The following is a 16,972-nucleotide window of genomic DNA, read 5'->3' on the forward strand; positions in this document are numbered from 1 at the left end:
AATTTAGCCTTTTCCTTGAATTTGAGTTGCTCTCTACAAAGGGCTCTCTTAACACATGCACCGGCATCGTCATGTTCTCCTTTCCTGTGTCCAGCCTCAAAAAAACTCCACATGTATTTGATATTAGTTTTCTTATGAATCTTACTCAACCAATAAAACATTCTAGCATTCTTGAATTGCCCTGTGCAATTATCAGACCATATTAGATGTCGTGTCATCTAAATTTCTCTCTCCCTCAAATTCTGAAAAAAGGTCTTGAAGAAAAACTGGACAAACTCAGATGAGTGTAATTTATTATCACTCATATAGAAATGGTACTCTCTCAAAATTTTGTGATCCTCTTCTATACTATCTGGTGCATGCCTATAGACAATATGGACAAAAATCGATACTTGCACTAAATTGTAGTATTGTGATTGAACCTCATCTTGTGGTGCAAGCGTGTAGTTCTCTGCAAAGTCAACAACCAAAAGTATTCTAACAATAGGAAATGTATCCTTACATATTCGAAACTGACCATCGATCCATCTAGCATTTTGAGTGTGTTTAACATATTTAGGTATGATTTTACTCTTGAATTCATTCATAAATGTATGAACACTAACTTTTTTAGTGATTAGATCACATCATTTTCCAACTTTTCCATCCTTCAGTGGATACTCAACAGTTTTAAATCTTTTAACATCAACTAATTGTTGTCCAAAATCATTTGAAATATTTTCATGCAAACATTCATCCAACAATGCAAGATTACCACATATCACATGCACTAGAAACACATGCATTAAAAAGAAAATTTTGTTCATTTAGTGGGTTGCAAAACAAACTTGAAATAAACTCCTTTATAGTTTAAGGTGGTATATTTATACCACATTCTTGGAACATTCCATTACTATGCATGGTAACACGTATATATCGAAATACATCATAATGGTAGCGAAATTGAACATGAGTTTTGCAATAGCATGTGACTCTTTCCTTGTTAATTCAAACATACCAAGGTTTACACTTTTCAAAAGACCTTTGACAAATGCTAATAGTCAACACCTTATCATCCAAATTTGTTTTATACAATTCAGTTTGAGTCATGTCCAATAGGTGTTTTGGATTTGGATCACGAATTTTTGACCCAACTCTTAATTTAAGAACATCTCTAACATTAGGTGATACTCTCGTATTATCGTGCCAGAATTTTTTGATCAAATTTTTGACTTCACCAATAAGTTTCATATCAGACCTTGGTAGTCTACCACTAAAAGTCCACAATTTGTTTGGCAGATCACTTTCAAAATTAACTCTTCTTTTTACAACTCTTGACAAAGTTTTGTGATGAATATTAAGATATCCACTTATGTTACTCATCATTCTTTTATTAGAGTTTGTTTGGCATACTAAAGTTGTTGTTATTGCCCGCCGTGCCGCATTTTTATCTTTAGAATGACTTTTCTTTCCAATTGTATCAAAGGCACTAGCAATAGTCGATACAACTTGTTTTAAAGACTCGTCCTTCTTCTTGGGTTTGACATAAAAGCCTAACTTCTTCATCACTTTTCACATTTAATCATTTTAATTAGTTGTACCATTAATTGACATTGAAACCCAAATTTCTTATTTAAAAAAAATGTCTAAACAATCTATTTGCATGTGTCCTAATCTGTCTCCATGAAACCAAGCCAGGAAGGTTGTCTAGTACATCACTTTTAATTTCAAAATTTTCATTCATTTGATTATCATTCAAACATGTTTCATTTTCAATTGGTGTTTCCATGTCTACATACACATTATTGGTTTTAGTTGCAGGTGGATTTTCAATTTCATTTGGAGTTTCAAATTCGGTTTCAATTTCAGTTTTAAGTTGAGATCTAGTTTCATTTGGGGTTTCAATTTGGATTTCAGTTTCAATTTCAACTTGAGTTCTAATTTCATTTGGGCTTTGATTTTCAATTAGAATTTCATTTAATAAGTAACCTGCTTCTACTAAATCGCCAATTTCTTCATGAGAATAAACATAGGGTTGTGTAGACATACATGTATCCAATAATGGATTAGAGGATGCACCCAAATTAAATGGTTCTATTGTGTTTCCTTTGTCAGCATTTATGGTCTCATTGATGTTCTTCTCTTCTAAAACAATTGTGGAACTTGAAGCTCCTTATCTCATTCTTGATCTTCTCTCTCGTTGACGCATTGCCTCCTTCTCCATGTTTGCTGCAATCTCCTCAGTTGTCAAAACCTTCATTTGCCTCTTCTTGCATTGATTTGATCCCATGGTTACACTAAAATTTTAATTCAAATTGATCTCCTTACCAAATTGACAATAAGGCAAACAAAGAGAATGATTAATCAAAACATTCTCTTTGCAGATCGTACCTGTTAGGCAATGATTGAAAAATTATTCAATCATTGGGATTTGTGCTTGTGGTTCCAGATTCTGGCCCAACAGATCTTTTCAGAAATGGGTGCTCATTATTGAATGAAACGGATGCCCGTTTTTTAAAAGGGCACCCATTTCGCTTTCAACGGTACAAAGCGAAATGGGCGCTTGTTTTTTGAATTTAAAAAACAGGTGCCCGTTTGTTAAAATTAGGGGTGGGAAACAACCCTTAGCTTTGTTTTTTGCTTCGGGATAGGCTTGGTCCCACCAAGCCTATGCTTGGACCTCCAAAAAAATGACTAAGGTAAAACGACATCAGATTTCTACCTTGGCCTATTTTTTTGAGGGCCTTTCTGATTGAATTTTTTGACGAAATGAAAACCCATTAGATTTTTCAGCGTCTTGATTTCAGAAATGTAAATTTCATAGTGATAAGATTATTTTTACTATTTTTATATTATTTATTAATCAAAAGTGGAACCTAAACCAAAAATACCAAGGTTCACTAAAACTTTAATAACTTTTTTGTTTTTTAGGATTTTAGAAAAATAAATTATATGACATCAATCTACATACAATTATTTTGAATATTAAAAAAAAATTAAAAAATATTAAATTTTCATCAAATTATGTTGTTCGTACCCCCGATGTTTTGAAAATATACTTTATTGTCAGTTAAAAATTAATAAGAAAAAATATTATCATCAATATTTGGTGTCTTAGGTATCATTTTCCAGAAGGATTTGCAAAAATTCATTTATTTGCATCAAAAAAGGGTGGTCGTACACATGTGTGGTATGGTCCTGAAACAGGCATTTTGAAAAACTAGTTTTTAAACATGCCTACTAAAAAGGGATTTCTAGCATGTGGGTATTAAAATAAATTACATATTTGAAAAGTAGACTCTGAGCACTACATTTTCTATTACTAGATTTTTTCGAGATTCAATCTCTAAGTGCATCAAATTTTGACATCAATCGACAGAAAATTTGAAAAACAGAGAAAACACTTCCACTTTTTGCCCAAAAGTGGGACTCAACTTCTTGCAGCCACCCATGGACTAAAAAAGGACGCCAATTTATTCTGGTTTATCTTGTCTTCTTATATCCTTTGGTTTATTTGGAAGCTGCGAAATGAGGACAAATTTAATGGCAATGGCAGGTGTCTTACTAAGTCTCTTCGTAGACTCACTTTTTTTAAAATTGCTTCGCAGGTCTTCTTCATGATGAATGTCGAAAGGCATAATTTTTTTTGGTTCCTGCAAGATGGTCACACCACTATGTTCATACATGAGATGAAGGATGGCTACGAGTGGAGGAGGCTCACAAAAAACCAGTCTTCCTTTGAAGAGGCTCTAAAGAAGCTGCATAAAGAGATCAACAATAATAGGATGCCTAAGGCTGACCACATTGCCAAGCTGACTCAGATCCAGGACTGAAAGAAGGTGATTTGGATGGAAGGGGCCCAAGGGTGGACCACTTGGATCGATCCTTTCGATCAAATTCTGCAGTAGTGCTTTGGCTCTCCTTTTGCATTGTTCCTTTTTGACTTCAGACTACTCTCTAGTAATGTAACACAGATCCTCGGTGGTTTTGGTGGTTGAGGCATAGCCTCCCCTGTTTACAACTGGTTGTATTTTGTTTACTCTCGATCTTTAATACAAAAAAAAAAAATTGAAAATAGAAAATGTTTCTTTTTTTCTAATAAAATTATTTTTTGCTCAACTTTACAATATTTTAATTGTCTTATTATTTTATTTTAATAAATAATAATTTTGATTCTTGTAAGATGTTTTTAAATAATAAATAAATATTAATAATAGTTGTAATTCTATTGTAACTAAATTTGCCTCTATTTTTAAATTTGATTTAATTAAATTTTGTAAGATATTTTTATTTTATTATATTTGCTGATGTCATGAATAGTGTATATTTATATATTATATTCAATAATATTATAAAATTATAAAAAAAATTAAATATCAAAATTGTTTAACGATATAAAATTATTAAAAGATTTATAAAGTTATTTTATTTAAATATTTAGATTACCATTATTATGAATTGAATTACAATTCTTAATCTATTTTATTGTAAATATTAAATAATATTTATCAAAATTGAACAATATGTACCATCTTTAATTGTAGTTAATGTTAGAAAGTTAGTTTAAGATTAGAGTTAAGAACTAGTTAAAATTAAGCTTTCCATTCTAAAATAAATCTTTAAGTTAGGATTATGTTTAGTATTAAGGTTTAAATAGACTTCGAGTTAGTGTTATTTAAATTTTATTTAATTATTATAATAAAATTATAAAAAATATCCAAACATTATTTTGTTTAAAACTAAGTATAAATATCAAAATTGAACAACATGTACCATCTTTAATTGTAGTTAGTGTTAGAAAGTTAGTTTAAGATTAGAGTTAAGAACTGGTTAAAATTAAGCTTTCCATTCTAAAATAAATCTTTAAGTTAGGATTATGTTTAGTATTAAGGTTTAACTAGAGTTCGAGTTAGTGATATTTAAATTTTATTTAATTATTATAATAAAATTATTAAAAATATCCAAACATTATTTTATTTAAAACTAATTATAAATAATGTATAACAATTATATATACATATATATATATATATATATATATACATATATATATATATATACATATATATATATATATATATATATATACATATATATATATATATATATACATATATATATATATATATATATACATATATATATATATATATATATATAATTGTAATTCTATTTTAATACAGTTATCGATAATACATCTATGAGATTTCTATTGTAGAAAGTTAGTATCAAACATAAAATTTAAAATTGAATTAAAGACTTTTTTTTTTCAAAATGTCTAAAATTAAAGATAGTATCTCTATGCAATTAAATTAGATAGTATGAGTTCAACACAATGAATTAACAATCTTTTTTAGGCAATTTCTATTAGTTGAGTAATACAATGAGTAAATAACTAATGTATAACCATTGAAAAAAAAAATCTTTATAAGAAAAATTGGTTTTCTTTATAGAAAGTTATTAAAGAAAATTGAATTAAAAAATTATTTTTTAAAATTATATACAATCGAAGATAATATCTCTATGCATGTCCCATTTAAATTAGAAAGTATAATTTCAATTTCAATAAAATAATCTATGTATAAGAAAATTTCTAATAATTGAACAATACAATGAATCGCTAACTTATGTGTGATCAATGAAAATTATTTTTTTTAAGGAAAAAAGGCTTTATTTTTGCAAAGCTATTAAAGATATCCATCAAACATAAGAGTTAAAATATTATTAAAGAATTATTTTTTGTAAATATCTAAAGTTAGAGATAATGTCTCTATGTATGTTTATTATTTTTAAGTTAACAAAGATAACCATCAAACATAGAAGTTAAAATATTATTAAAGATCTATTTTTCCAAAATATTTAAAATTAGAGAAAATATATTTATTCATGTCTCAATTAAATTACATATGATTTTTTCAGAATTGAAATCTTAACCTTGGTCATGCTATAATTTAATCAAATATAGCATAATAGAACAAAGTCTTGAACTAAGATATGACCAAAATTTACAAGATTTGATACATATGAAGATATAAGAAACAATCCTTTCTTATCTATCTAAAATCATTACAAGATTTTAGTATCATCTGAATCACAAGAAAAATATAGTGATGATAAATACAATCACCAATTTACAATCATGCAACTAATTTTGGAGTCAAGGTCAAAGAACATTTTAGTCACATATTGCATTTGTATCCTTTAGCATACAAGACAAGGATTAAATCATTTACTTAATAAGCACAATAGTATAGATCTATATAATATCTTGCTCAATAAGAAGGTCAATCAAAAGCTCAAGCTTATCTCAATAACACAAGATCGCATATAAATACATAAAGCATTCAAAAGCATACAAGAGCTTACTAGAGAGCATATATTAGCAAAAAAGGGGCATGCATGAGTGCATAAGGGTATACCGAAACTCAATGAGCATGCAATATCATAAGACTATACATTTTCACATGTCTACACTTTAGGATATGAATATAATATAATCACAACATTAACCAACACCCACAAGTTTACATATGAGAAGACAAGATAAGATTACCCACTCTTAATTGTGAAAATCATGTATGATAATTATAGAAATATTGACCTTTCAGATAAATGATCAAATATGTCTTAGACCAACAAGTCATCATGTTCCCTTCTCATTAGTGAATCATTACTTCCCTACATAATGGATTTTTACCCTGGGATTTCTTTTTATTACGATGTTATAAATTATAAGTGATTAAAACCTTAGGCTTTTATCATAAAAGATCCTAAAAGATTTTAAATTGACCTTGCGGTAAAGCGAGGACTGGCCAGAGTCAGGTCTGAACAACCCAAACAAAATAAACTAGCAGTCAGCATATGCTTTTTCCATGCATAGATTTAGATAATAGAATCCAATTGAGATCACAATGCATAGGAATATTCTTACATCTACTCCCACCAAAATTATTTGCACTATCACTTCTTTTTCTTCATCCATTCCAAGACATTTAGCTGAATTAAAGAGATCATAGCTATTTAAAGTTTCTCGCAAATTAGTAATGATGGATGATGAATTCAATCATTCTAATCTGATTTTTTGTTCAGGTTTGTTGCGATGTGGTAGGAGTTGCAGGTTACGGTGGATGAATCATCTTCGGCCCAATATAAAGCGTGGAAACATTTCACAAGACGAAGAAGAGCTTATCATAAGGCTGCAAAAACTGCTTGGAAACAGGCATGCCCAGAAACCTATTCGTTTTAAATTTAACAGTTTACCAGTCAATAATAATTTTATAGCCCATTCACACTTTTAAGCACTTATTTTGATTGGGAAAAACTTACGAAGCCCGTGATGAAATATTAAGTTTTAGACTAGATTTGGGTTTTACAGATGGTCATTGATTGCGGGTCGAATGCCTGGAAGAACAGACAACGAGGTGAAGAACTACTGGTATAGCCGGTTGAAACATAGGGTGCTCGGCAACAAAGTAACAAGACCCTCGGTTATCAGATTAACTGCCAAGTCTCTGCCCATAGCAATTGAATCTGAAAAAACTGCAGCACTAGAAAACCAGGAGCCATCTAAATGTGATGCAATTGAAAGAGATGGCTATCCGTCTGAGGTATCACCTTGCAATTACTATTTGTTTGAAGATTCAATCTCCCTGCTTGACTTGTGATATGAACGGCAGAATGTGATAGAACAATGACTGTGAGAGGCATTTGGCTTTTGCTTGTAAGTTCATGTGCCAAGTAGTTTCGGATTTATGTTTCTGAAACTTTCTGTATCTTCTTTTCGACCAGAATAAATTAGAAACAGATTTACTTCCTTGCTGTTTATCTTCCGTCTGGTTGAAATGTTCTGTATCCTCTTTTCGACCGAAATAAATTAGAAACAGATTCACTTCCTTGTTGTTTATCTTCCATCTCGCTGGCCTTGCAGTAAAGGGAGGACTGGCCAGAATCACATCTCATGAACCCAAACAAAATAAATTATTCTGCAATAATTTAGCAATTTTAAATTTAAATCTATACAAACTGTCCCAAGCCGAATCTTTAAAATGCCCTTTTTGGCTAATCCTTAAGTCTATTTTGGGGTATGTTATCCATTGCACCTAACCCACAATTATGGTTCAATTATATGCAGGGACTATTGATTATTTGTTACTTCAGAATCTTTATAAATGTTAAGAATGCAGCGGGACCTCTCTTGCTCACACCCAAAGAAACAGAATCATACACACTTTTTATGAGTATCATATTAAATATTGAATAATAATAATAGAATATTGATAATAACGGTGGTGGGTATCTATCATTTTGTATGGAAGAAATATATAAAATTAAAGATAATAGATTTAAAGTGTTTTTGTTTTTGTTGAATAAAAGTTAGGGGTATAGTGTTATAAAATGTTACATTGATCAAGATTATTGAGTGAATTTGAATATTGAATTGAGTCATTTTAGACAAACAAGAGTACGCTCAATTTGCAAGAAAATAAGTATAGTAAAATAATGGACACTTAGAATGCAACTAATGGGATTTGATTATTAGCTCACAACAAGATGCACATATATAACAAAGAGGATGAGCAACTGCCATCTAAAATAGTGGCATGCAACTCCATGCAAGCAAGCACATCTAAGCAAGCTTATCCACAATAAGATATTATCTTCTAGATATCTCTAGTAAAAGGAATATTTTACACTAACACCCCCATTTAATTTTCTTCTATTCATAGTCATTTGTCTTAGGAAGGAGTCCAAGAAGATAGGGTAGTAGATCCTACTTTAGGTAATGATTCTTTATCTCTCGTTTTGAAGACAATAGCTCTCTAAGGTCGGTTTGAGAACAAAAGGAAGGAAATAAACACCCACCAAAATAAAAGTGGAACTTTATAATAATTCGTGATTACTATAGGCAATAAGTAATGTATAACAAAACACCCTTAGTTTACTAATTTATTTATTTTAGTGCATAGGCAAAAATTGCCTGATTTGGGACATAAATTATTTTAGTTATCTTTGAAATAGGGACAAGAACACATGCAAGGATAATATAGCTACAACATGCACAATGAAATGGAAAATTAAATCAAACCATTGACAAGCCTTTTCCCTACCATAATCTACCCATTCACCTATGGATTGGGCTTCCAAGTAACTCTTGACCTCCACAAAATTCCTTCAAATACTTCCAAAATGGAAGTAAATTGGAGAGATATGTCCCATGCAAATTCCAAAGATCTTCACACTAGGTTACAAATAAATCTTCATGCGACCAACATATATACATATGCCTACTCCTATAGAAACATCTTTACACAAGAAACCCCAGTCCTTGTGACCTTCCATATTTACATCTTTGTGCGGTCTGTATATCAAATTTGGATATGTTGTCTGATGTTGATAGTCTAGGAGATTTGTGATTATTTTGGCAAACAGTGCTAGACTTCTCATTTGCACCATGTATATGAGTGTTTGCATTGGCTTTGAAGCATGTGGTGAGATAATTTTGGATCAAGCTAAATCTTGATGTAACCACAATGCGTAGTTTCTCTTGGCAGATGTCTTTTGGGGCCAACTAGTAAAGAGCTAAATGTTTCATCTACACATTAGCTTGTTTTTGACTTGGAGTGATTTATGTCGATGCTTGTATGGATACACCTACTTTGAAATGAGTGTCAATTATTTCTTTGGTCTTGTCTATCTTCCTGATAGAACCATACTGGGCTTTTCTACTTTGCAAAGGTGTTTTAGGCCGACCTAATGCACGTTTCAATTTTTTTATCACTAGCTAAACTAGGGAAGAATTATTAAACATTATAGAGCATAAAGATTGAAGATCATTTGTTGGAAACTAATGTGATGTTGAGCACTCAAGGTGGATTATGAATGGAATGTTAGAGGCAGTGAGCCAAAGGCTAAAATATTTGCAAAAGTGATTTCAAAATGTCAAAGGCAGTGAGTCAAAGGTAGCTAAAGTAGTGAGAGTCTGTTGAAGGTAGTAAGACAGAGCAAGTTGTAGTTCAAGTTGTTTTCTTCATTGTATCTTTCTCTCAGGTAGTGAACCTCTTCAACAAGTCCTCTTTAAGTTTGGTGTACTTTAGGGAGCATGTGCTTCCTTTGGGCTCGTCCCACAAAACCTACTATAATCTTGTTTTTATTTGTGAGGTTGGATTTGGATAGTAGATCCAAACAACTTTTCTCACCATGGTTTTTTTGTTGTGGTTTTTTTCACATATATATGACATACTTTTGTGCACTTGTGTGGATTCCTTTATATTTCATTGATGTTGATTAGTTCAAAGATCTAAATTTAAATTTGATATAGAAAATTTTAAGTTTAAAGAGATATTGGTTCACCCCCTTTATTAGTATCCAGTGTGTTCAACAATATTGACTGAACAAAACGCAGTTAGATTTGTTGATCAAATATGAAGTGAATCCTATAAATGGGTAATAGAATAGATGAAAATATATGTGAAACGGATAGATATGAAAGGATATGAAAATGAAAATATACTTTTTCTTTTTTTATGCTAAAACAATATAAAGAGAAAGTGTTGCTTTGATATAGTAATTGCATAATATGTGCCAAGGTATAAGGAATCAAGATTAGTTTGTATCTCTTGTATGGAATTTGACTTTGCAAAAGAAAGGTTTGTCCTTATTCATACTAGACACCACAAAACCTTGTTTAGAATATGTGAGGATATTGGACATAGACCATAATAGTACTAGTGTACAAAAGGTACTAAATGACCTAGTATGAGAAGGATGAATAACAATGCTATAAGTTATTCTGATACACACAAGGTGAGTAGGTATAACCTAGTGATATTACAAGAACATCCCACAAACACGTCATAAAAGAAATGATCATTCCCCTTTTAAAACATGCCAGCACATCATAAAAGCAATGGCCATTCCCCATTTAAAACATGCCAACACATAGAATATCTCGGTAATCTTGCGTAAGAAAGATAAGAATTTAAAAAGATAAAAAGATAAATCTACAAGAAAATGGATAACTAACAAACTAGTCAATACTTGTTATATCTCTTGACAAAAGATAGGCCTAGGCTAAATAATTCTTATTGTATGAAAGACGCATCTGTTAAGGCATGAATATTCTAGATAAAGATAGATAAGATAGATTAGGCCATATGTTATTTTGGTTGTAAGCTTATTTTAGAAATAATATTTTGCTCATGATTTTCTTGAAATCTCAATGTTTTTAGATGATGCATCATTTTCCCTTCTTTGAGTGGCAAGTCTATATAAGTTTTTCTCTCAAGATTTTAAGATAGATCTAATACCATGACTAGGTTAAGGAATCAACCCCTAATAAGTACAAGATTATTTATTATGAAAACACAACAATCCCTTCAAAATGAAAATAAAACATTGCCCATCAAATGCGTGGGCTTGATTATTGAATACAGATGAAAAAACATTTGCAAACTCCAAACCCGCTTTGGAAAACACCACACAATCACTCCCATGTCGTGTAGCTTAACATGGTTGCATGCAGTGCTCCCATGGTACAATAAACTTACCACTAATAAATGTTGCGCCATCTCAACGGCTTGCAAGCAACATCATAGCTGAAGATAGAATTTTTAGAAAACCTCGCCAATAAATCCGAACACAACAGCAATAGCCCAACGGGAAAGAGGCTCTTGGCGAGTGGATTTTCCTAGCTTATTGACACTTTTTCGGGCTTAAAAACCCACACTAAATCCTATCGACTAAAAATAATGATGAACATTTTTTTATATTTCATGTAAAAATTCTTTGATGTATATTTATATGACTAAATAATGTATGGAGTACTAAATTACCATGCTCAAGTGGTAATAGTATTTTTTTTAAGATTTTGTTGTCTTAAAATTTTATTAAAACTAAACAAATGTAATTTTTCCTCACCATTTGGGAGATTACTAGGACACATTTTTTAGGAGTCTTGGTGAAAATATTAAACATTATAGCATTTCTTAGCTTACCTCCAGAAAGAACTACTAAGACACATTTTCTTTAAATAGACTAGTTATCATAGAAAAGTTACTATGCATCTAAAGGTTTAGAAGATTATATATGCAAATCATCAGAAATAAGAGATAAAATATATTGAAACTCTTATATTGGTAGCACCAAACAATTATGGAAGTTGGAAAGGTTTTAGTGTAAAATGTGAGAAAATAGATAAATGAAAGAAGAGGTGAGTGATTTGTTTGACAAAGTTGTCCCCTATTCAATCCAAACATGATGGAAATTATTCCCATGTGATCTTGAAGTCATAAGTAGAAAGGCCTATGAAGGCATGTGTCCAACGACTACTATGTGAATTGACATATAAGAAAAAGGTACCTCTTCTATAATATATACATGAAAGATTCTACTCCATACTATTTTTATAATCTATTGTAGTATTGGTTATAAATTAATATACAAAAGAACTTGCACTTCTAGAAGAATTATTTCTATCAATTTTTCTATTCCTTCTAGTAGGTTGGCCCACCAATTCAAATATAGTTGGCCATCATGTGACTAAACATTCACTACTTCCTATTTAAATCTCTTTGATACTCTTCAAGACCTTAACAATATCTTCTAAGGTTGATCTTTGTCATGGAAAATCTTTTAAGGAAGCCAAACTGATAATAAACAAGGAGGTGTAATGCTTCTTGTACAAGTCTTTTACTTCTTTGATACAATTAAAGATTCATTTAAAAATACATGTTCAAACTAGTGTGAGAGGGTGCATAAAGAAGAAGGTCGTATGCTAGAACTATATCAATAGCTCTTAATGGAACATCATTTATCTATGTATTTAATAATGTCTTGAATAAGTTTGAGTTATATTTTGAGCTTAAATAGAATCACCTATCTTTGAGTGTCTATCTCCTAATATCAATGGATATATTTGAATTCTTAATAGGCTATATCCTTCTCCAAAAAAATTAATATTGAGTTATCTAGTTTATAAATTTCACATATAAGGAAGTGCTAGATGAACAACTATTGAAGGTGTTTGAAGATATTCTTGATTTGGAGCACTAATTGTTTGTTGGTTTTTCTGTAAGGTTGGGAATTAGGCCTCTCATATGTTCATACTTCAAGCCTTCAAAATCTGGATACTAGTGGCACCAAAGGATGGGGATTTCCATAATCTCAAAATAGCTTCTTGCTTTGAGATTGCGCTTTGCATGAGAAGCATTTTTGGTTCATTCATTTTTATTTTTTTATGTTGACTAATTTTAACAATACATATATTGTGAAGTTTTCTTTTTGGAATTAGGTAAGGGGTTGAGTGTTGAACTTAATATGGATTTTTTTTATGTGGTCTTATGAGACAATAATTAAGAAATATACCTCCCTGAGGGTCATCAACCAATTTGATGAAGCTCTATTGCAGCTCAATATGGATTACTCTCAAATAATTCAAGAATCTATCATGCAAAAGTTTAGGACTAAGAACTTGGAATTCAGTAAGAAGCTAACATCCTTCCAAGGATCACAAGGTAGCTTGATGGAGGTCTCCTTGACTCGGGATTTTTTCTTCAATGAATGATCTTGTCAATAATGTGTATTTATTTTATATATCTAGCAAGTTGTTTTGTGTAAGCCTTAAGGTGGGGTCCCTTGACAAGGTGAAATTTGGAATTTAAAGGTTCATTTGTAGAAACACTAGAATAGGGAGAAATGTTAGCATACATATTATATTATATTTTGGCATATAGTAATGTAGTTAAATAGCAATAGTTATGTAGTTCACAAATGTATTTCTGCCCTCAATTAGTATGTGCTTGCTGAACTATTTTCTCCTATATACATATTGTTTCTATTCATCATATGAAACAAATAAGCATTTTTCCTTATTTTTTCGCACTCTCAATTATATTTTAAATTAATCATGAGCCATTCAAATATATAATGAACTAACTAATTATTCATGATTATTAACAATGACATTTTTAGATGCTTGTGCTATTCCAAGAATTTTATTTCAAAGAAATGGTTAAACTAAGGAAACCTAAGCAAGGTTGGCATTATCTATCAAGTATTGAGATAGGAAATGAAGGACCAATTGAGTATATCTTTCATATTCAACACCTATTTGGCGTGAATATGTTGTTGCTAAAGCCATGCCATATCCTAGAGTTGAAGAGATTACAGATATAGGCACTCTCATACACCTTAATTTAACAGGAATAAAAAATTATTAGTAAATATGAGATCATAAATGTTTTATATTATAACATGAGACAAGATGTACGATGAGTAGTGCACAAATGTATGTCAAATAGTTGGAAGACCAATAAAAAAATGAGATGTTTTTGTTGGAATTAACATCATTTGAGAAATAGGCTATATATTTATAGGTCCTACAATTCTACTAAGAAAAGTAATTGATTAACTTCACATTTTTAAACATAAACATGAAATAGTTGGGAGACAAATCACCAAAAAATGAGATGTCTTTCTTGGAATAAACACCTTTTGAAAAATAGACTATTAATTTACATATCTATCATTCTAACAAGAAAAAATAATTAACTAACTTCTTCAATTTTTTAGCATAAAGATTATTCACAAACATTTCAAAATAAGCATTGTTAATAAAATGCAAATTAAAAACCAAACATTGAACAAATGCATAAGAACATAGACTCCATAAATTTGTTCAGAATGTATAGATCTATAATAAAATTCAATTCAAATCACGATTTCACAAATATACACAAGACTCAAATGGAAAAAAAAGTTACTCGTCATATTTAGCCAAACCAATCATCTCCAATTAATCATTGTTCAGGTGAAGCTTGTCCTTTCCCACTCAATAAAACATCAGAAATTACAAGGGTGGTGGATGGAACCAAAACTCACGACAAAGAATTGGCGGACAACCTAGGAAAACACTTCAGTCCCAACCATACCATACCATTCTATCATCGTTGGCAGAGCCAGCTATTTCTCAAAATTCCCACCAACAATCAGTGATAACGACGGATTGCTTGAAAAGAGTTCAACGTGATTAAATTGAAATATTATTTTAATCAGGCTAGTTAAGCTTCTTCTTCCCTGATTGTTCGATTCAACTTTTAAATGCTTATAAGGAATTTATTTCTGACTTTTAACAATTTTATATTCTTGATAGCAAAGGTAAAATGCAACCTTATTTAAGAGCGCGTCGGTGAAATGAAATAAAATACTAGAAAAATGCCAAACTAAGTCGAGTCATTTGATTCTTTATTTTGTTTGAATATTGTACAGCTTTATTTTCAAAAAATGCGTTGTTACTTCACTCTGAGTAAGTACTGAAAGCTTAAAAAACTATTGTTTGAGGCCAAATTAAGCTATATATATATTGGGAAAGTGTGCGGCCTTTTTCCAAAGCTTGAAGGGCCTCTTTTCATTCAATCATGGCTAGCGGCTCAGATTTGAAGAAGGGGTATTGGACAAAAGAGGAAGACAGTCTTCTCAAACAACATATCCAACGTCACGGGGAAGGTCGCTGGAGTGACATTCCTAAAACAGCAGGTCTGCATACCAATACTCTTACTTTTAGTGCCAACAAATTTATTTGCACTATCACTTCTTTTTCTTACATCTCATGATGTAAGACATGCATTTGGCTGAATTAAAGAGATCATGGCCAGTCGAAATTTCTTGCATTATTAGAAATAGGTGATGAATAAATCATTCTAAGTTCAAGTTTTCTTCAGGTTTGTTGCGATGTGGCCGGAGTTGCAGGTTACGGTGGTTGAATCATCTTCGCCCAAATGTAAAGCATGGAAACATTTCACAGGACGAAGAGGAGCTTATCATAAGGCTGCAAAAACTTCTTGGGAACAGGCATGCCCACAAACATATTCATTTTAAATTAAACAGTTTAACAATCTGTGATAATAATCTGTTGTTTTCCAATTAGATTGTGTCTGAAGTTTGCATTAATGTTTTGAATTACATTCCGAGTGAAGTTTGGATCAATGTTTTGAATCTCATTCTGTAATCCATCATCAGGATGATAAGAGTTAGAGAGCATACAGAGATGAAAAATGATGGATCAGGGACTGTGATTCGAAACATTGTTAAAAGAACTCACACACAATCTAATCAGGAAACAACAGATTATTATCTTATAGATTGTAGAAACTTAATGTCTATCATAATCTGTGATAATTTTATACTTCAACAATAAATAATTATCTTATTTTGATTGGGAAAAACTTAGGAAACCCGTGATAAAGTAATGAAATTTACAGATGGTCATTGATTGCGGGTCGGATACCTGGAAGAACAGACAACGAGGTGAAGAACTACTGGTATAGCCGGTTGAAACATAGGGTGCTCGGCAATAAAGTAACAAGACCTTTGGTTACCAGATTAACTGCTAAACCTTTAAACAATCCAGACAAGTCTAGTCTGCCCACAGAAATTGAATCTGAAAAAATTGCAGCAATATGGAAAGACACGCGTACAGAAGCACAAGAGCAGCATATTGGAGAAGAAAACGAGAATCCATCTAAATTTCATGCAATTGAAAGAGATGGCATCCCAAGCTGTCAATCCGCCTCTTTTGCTGATGAGCTGTTGTCACCTTTTAATTTCTATTTGTTTGAAGAGACAATCCCCCTCCTTGACTTGCGTTGTGAACAATGGTTGTGAAAGGCATTTGGCATGAGGTACAAAATAAGTAGTTTAATCTTTATTGTTCTGAAATGTTCTGTAAGACTTTTGTACCTTCTTTTCAACAGAAATAATGTGTTCTTAGGTAGTTTTTTATCTTCCCTCATAGATGTCCTGTTGGCCTTGCAGTAAAGCGAGGACTGGCCGATGTCAGAATTCATCAATCCAAACAAACTAAATTGTTCTGCAATTATTTAGAAAATTTAAATTTAAATGTTTACGTACTGTCTACTGTCACAAACCGAATCTCCCAAATGTGCAAATCCGTAGACAGATTGGCTACTATGTTAGGCAGCATTGATTGGCTGGCTCC

General features: G+C 31.3%; 2 protein-coding genes across 2 annotated transcripts in view; both read left to right on the plus strand.

The window, feature by feature from the left end:
* The window catches only part of LOC131032994 (transcription factor TT2-like), a 48,548-nt gene extending 40,697 nt beyond the window's left edge, over positions 1-7,851 (plus strand). Inside the window, exons 2-4 of the mRNA XM_059211596.1 lie at positions 7,069-7,198; positions 7,355-7,586; positions 7,768-7,851. Of these exons, the coding sequence (XP_059067579.1) occupies positions 7,069-7,198; positions 7,355-7,586; positions 7,768-7,851 (446 nt within the window). The remainder of the gene's footprint in view (positions 1-7,068; positions 7,199-7,354; positions 7,587-7,767) is intronic.
* Positions 7,852-15,392: 7,541 nt separating this feature from the next.
* LOC131032993 (MYB31 transcription factor31-like) lies at positions 15,393-16,638 on the plus strand. The gene is made up of 3 exons (XM_057964092.2): positions 15,393-15,510; positions 15,696-15,825; positions 16,236-16,638. The coding sequence occupies exons 1-3, from the start codon at positions 15,393-15,395 to the stop codon at positions 16,636-16,638; spliced, it is 651 nt and encodes a 216-aa protein (XP_057820075.2).
* Positions 16,639-16,972: the final 334 nt, after the last annotated feature.

This window comes from Cryptomeria japonica, chromosome 9 (assembly GCF_030272615.1).
Source record: "Cryptomeria japonica chromosome 9, Sugi_1.0, whole genome shotgun sequence".
Lineage (NCBI taxonomy): Eukaryota > Viridiplantae > Streptophyta > Pinopsida > Cupressales > Cupressaceae > Cryptomeria > Cryptomeria japonica.

What these genes read in the sequence shown, in the direction of transcription:
- LOC131032993 (XM_057964092.2), top strand. Translation starts at nt 15,393, where the DNA reads ATGGCTAGCGGCTCAGATTTGAAGAAGGGGTATTGGACAAAAGAGGAA. An exon ending in TGACATTCCTAAAACAGCAG is followed by an intron (nt 15,511 to 15,695) that starts GTCTGCATACCA and finishes AGTTTTCTTCAG; the next exon opens with GTTTGTTGCGATGTGGCCGG. An exon ending in CAAAAACTTCTTGGGAACAG is followed by an intron (nt 15,826 to 16,235) that starts GCATGCCCACAA and finishes TGAAATTTACAG; the next exon opens with ATGGTCATTGATTGCGGGTC.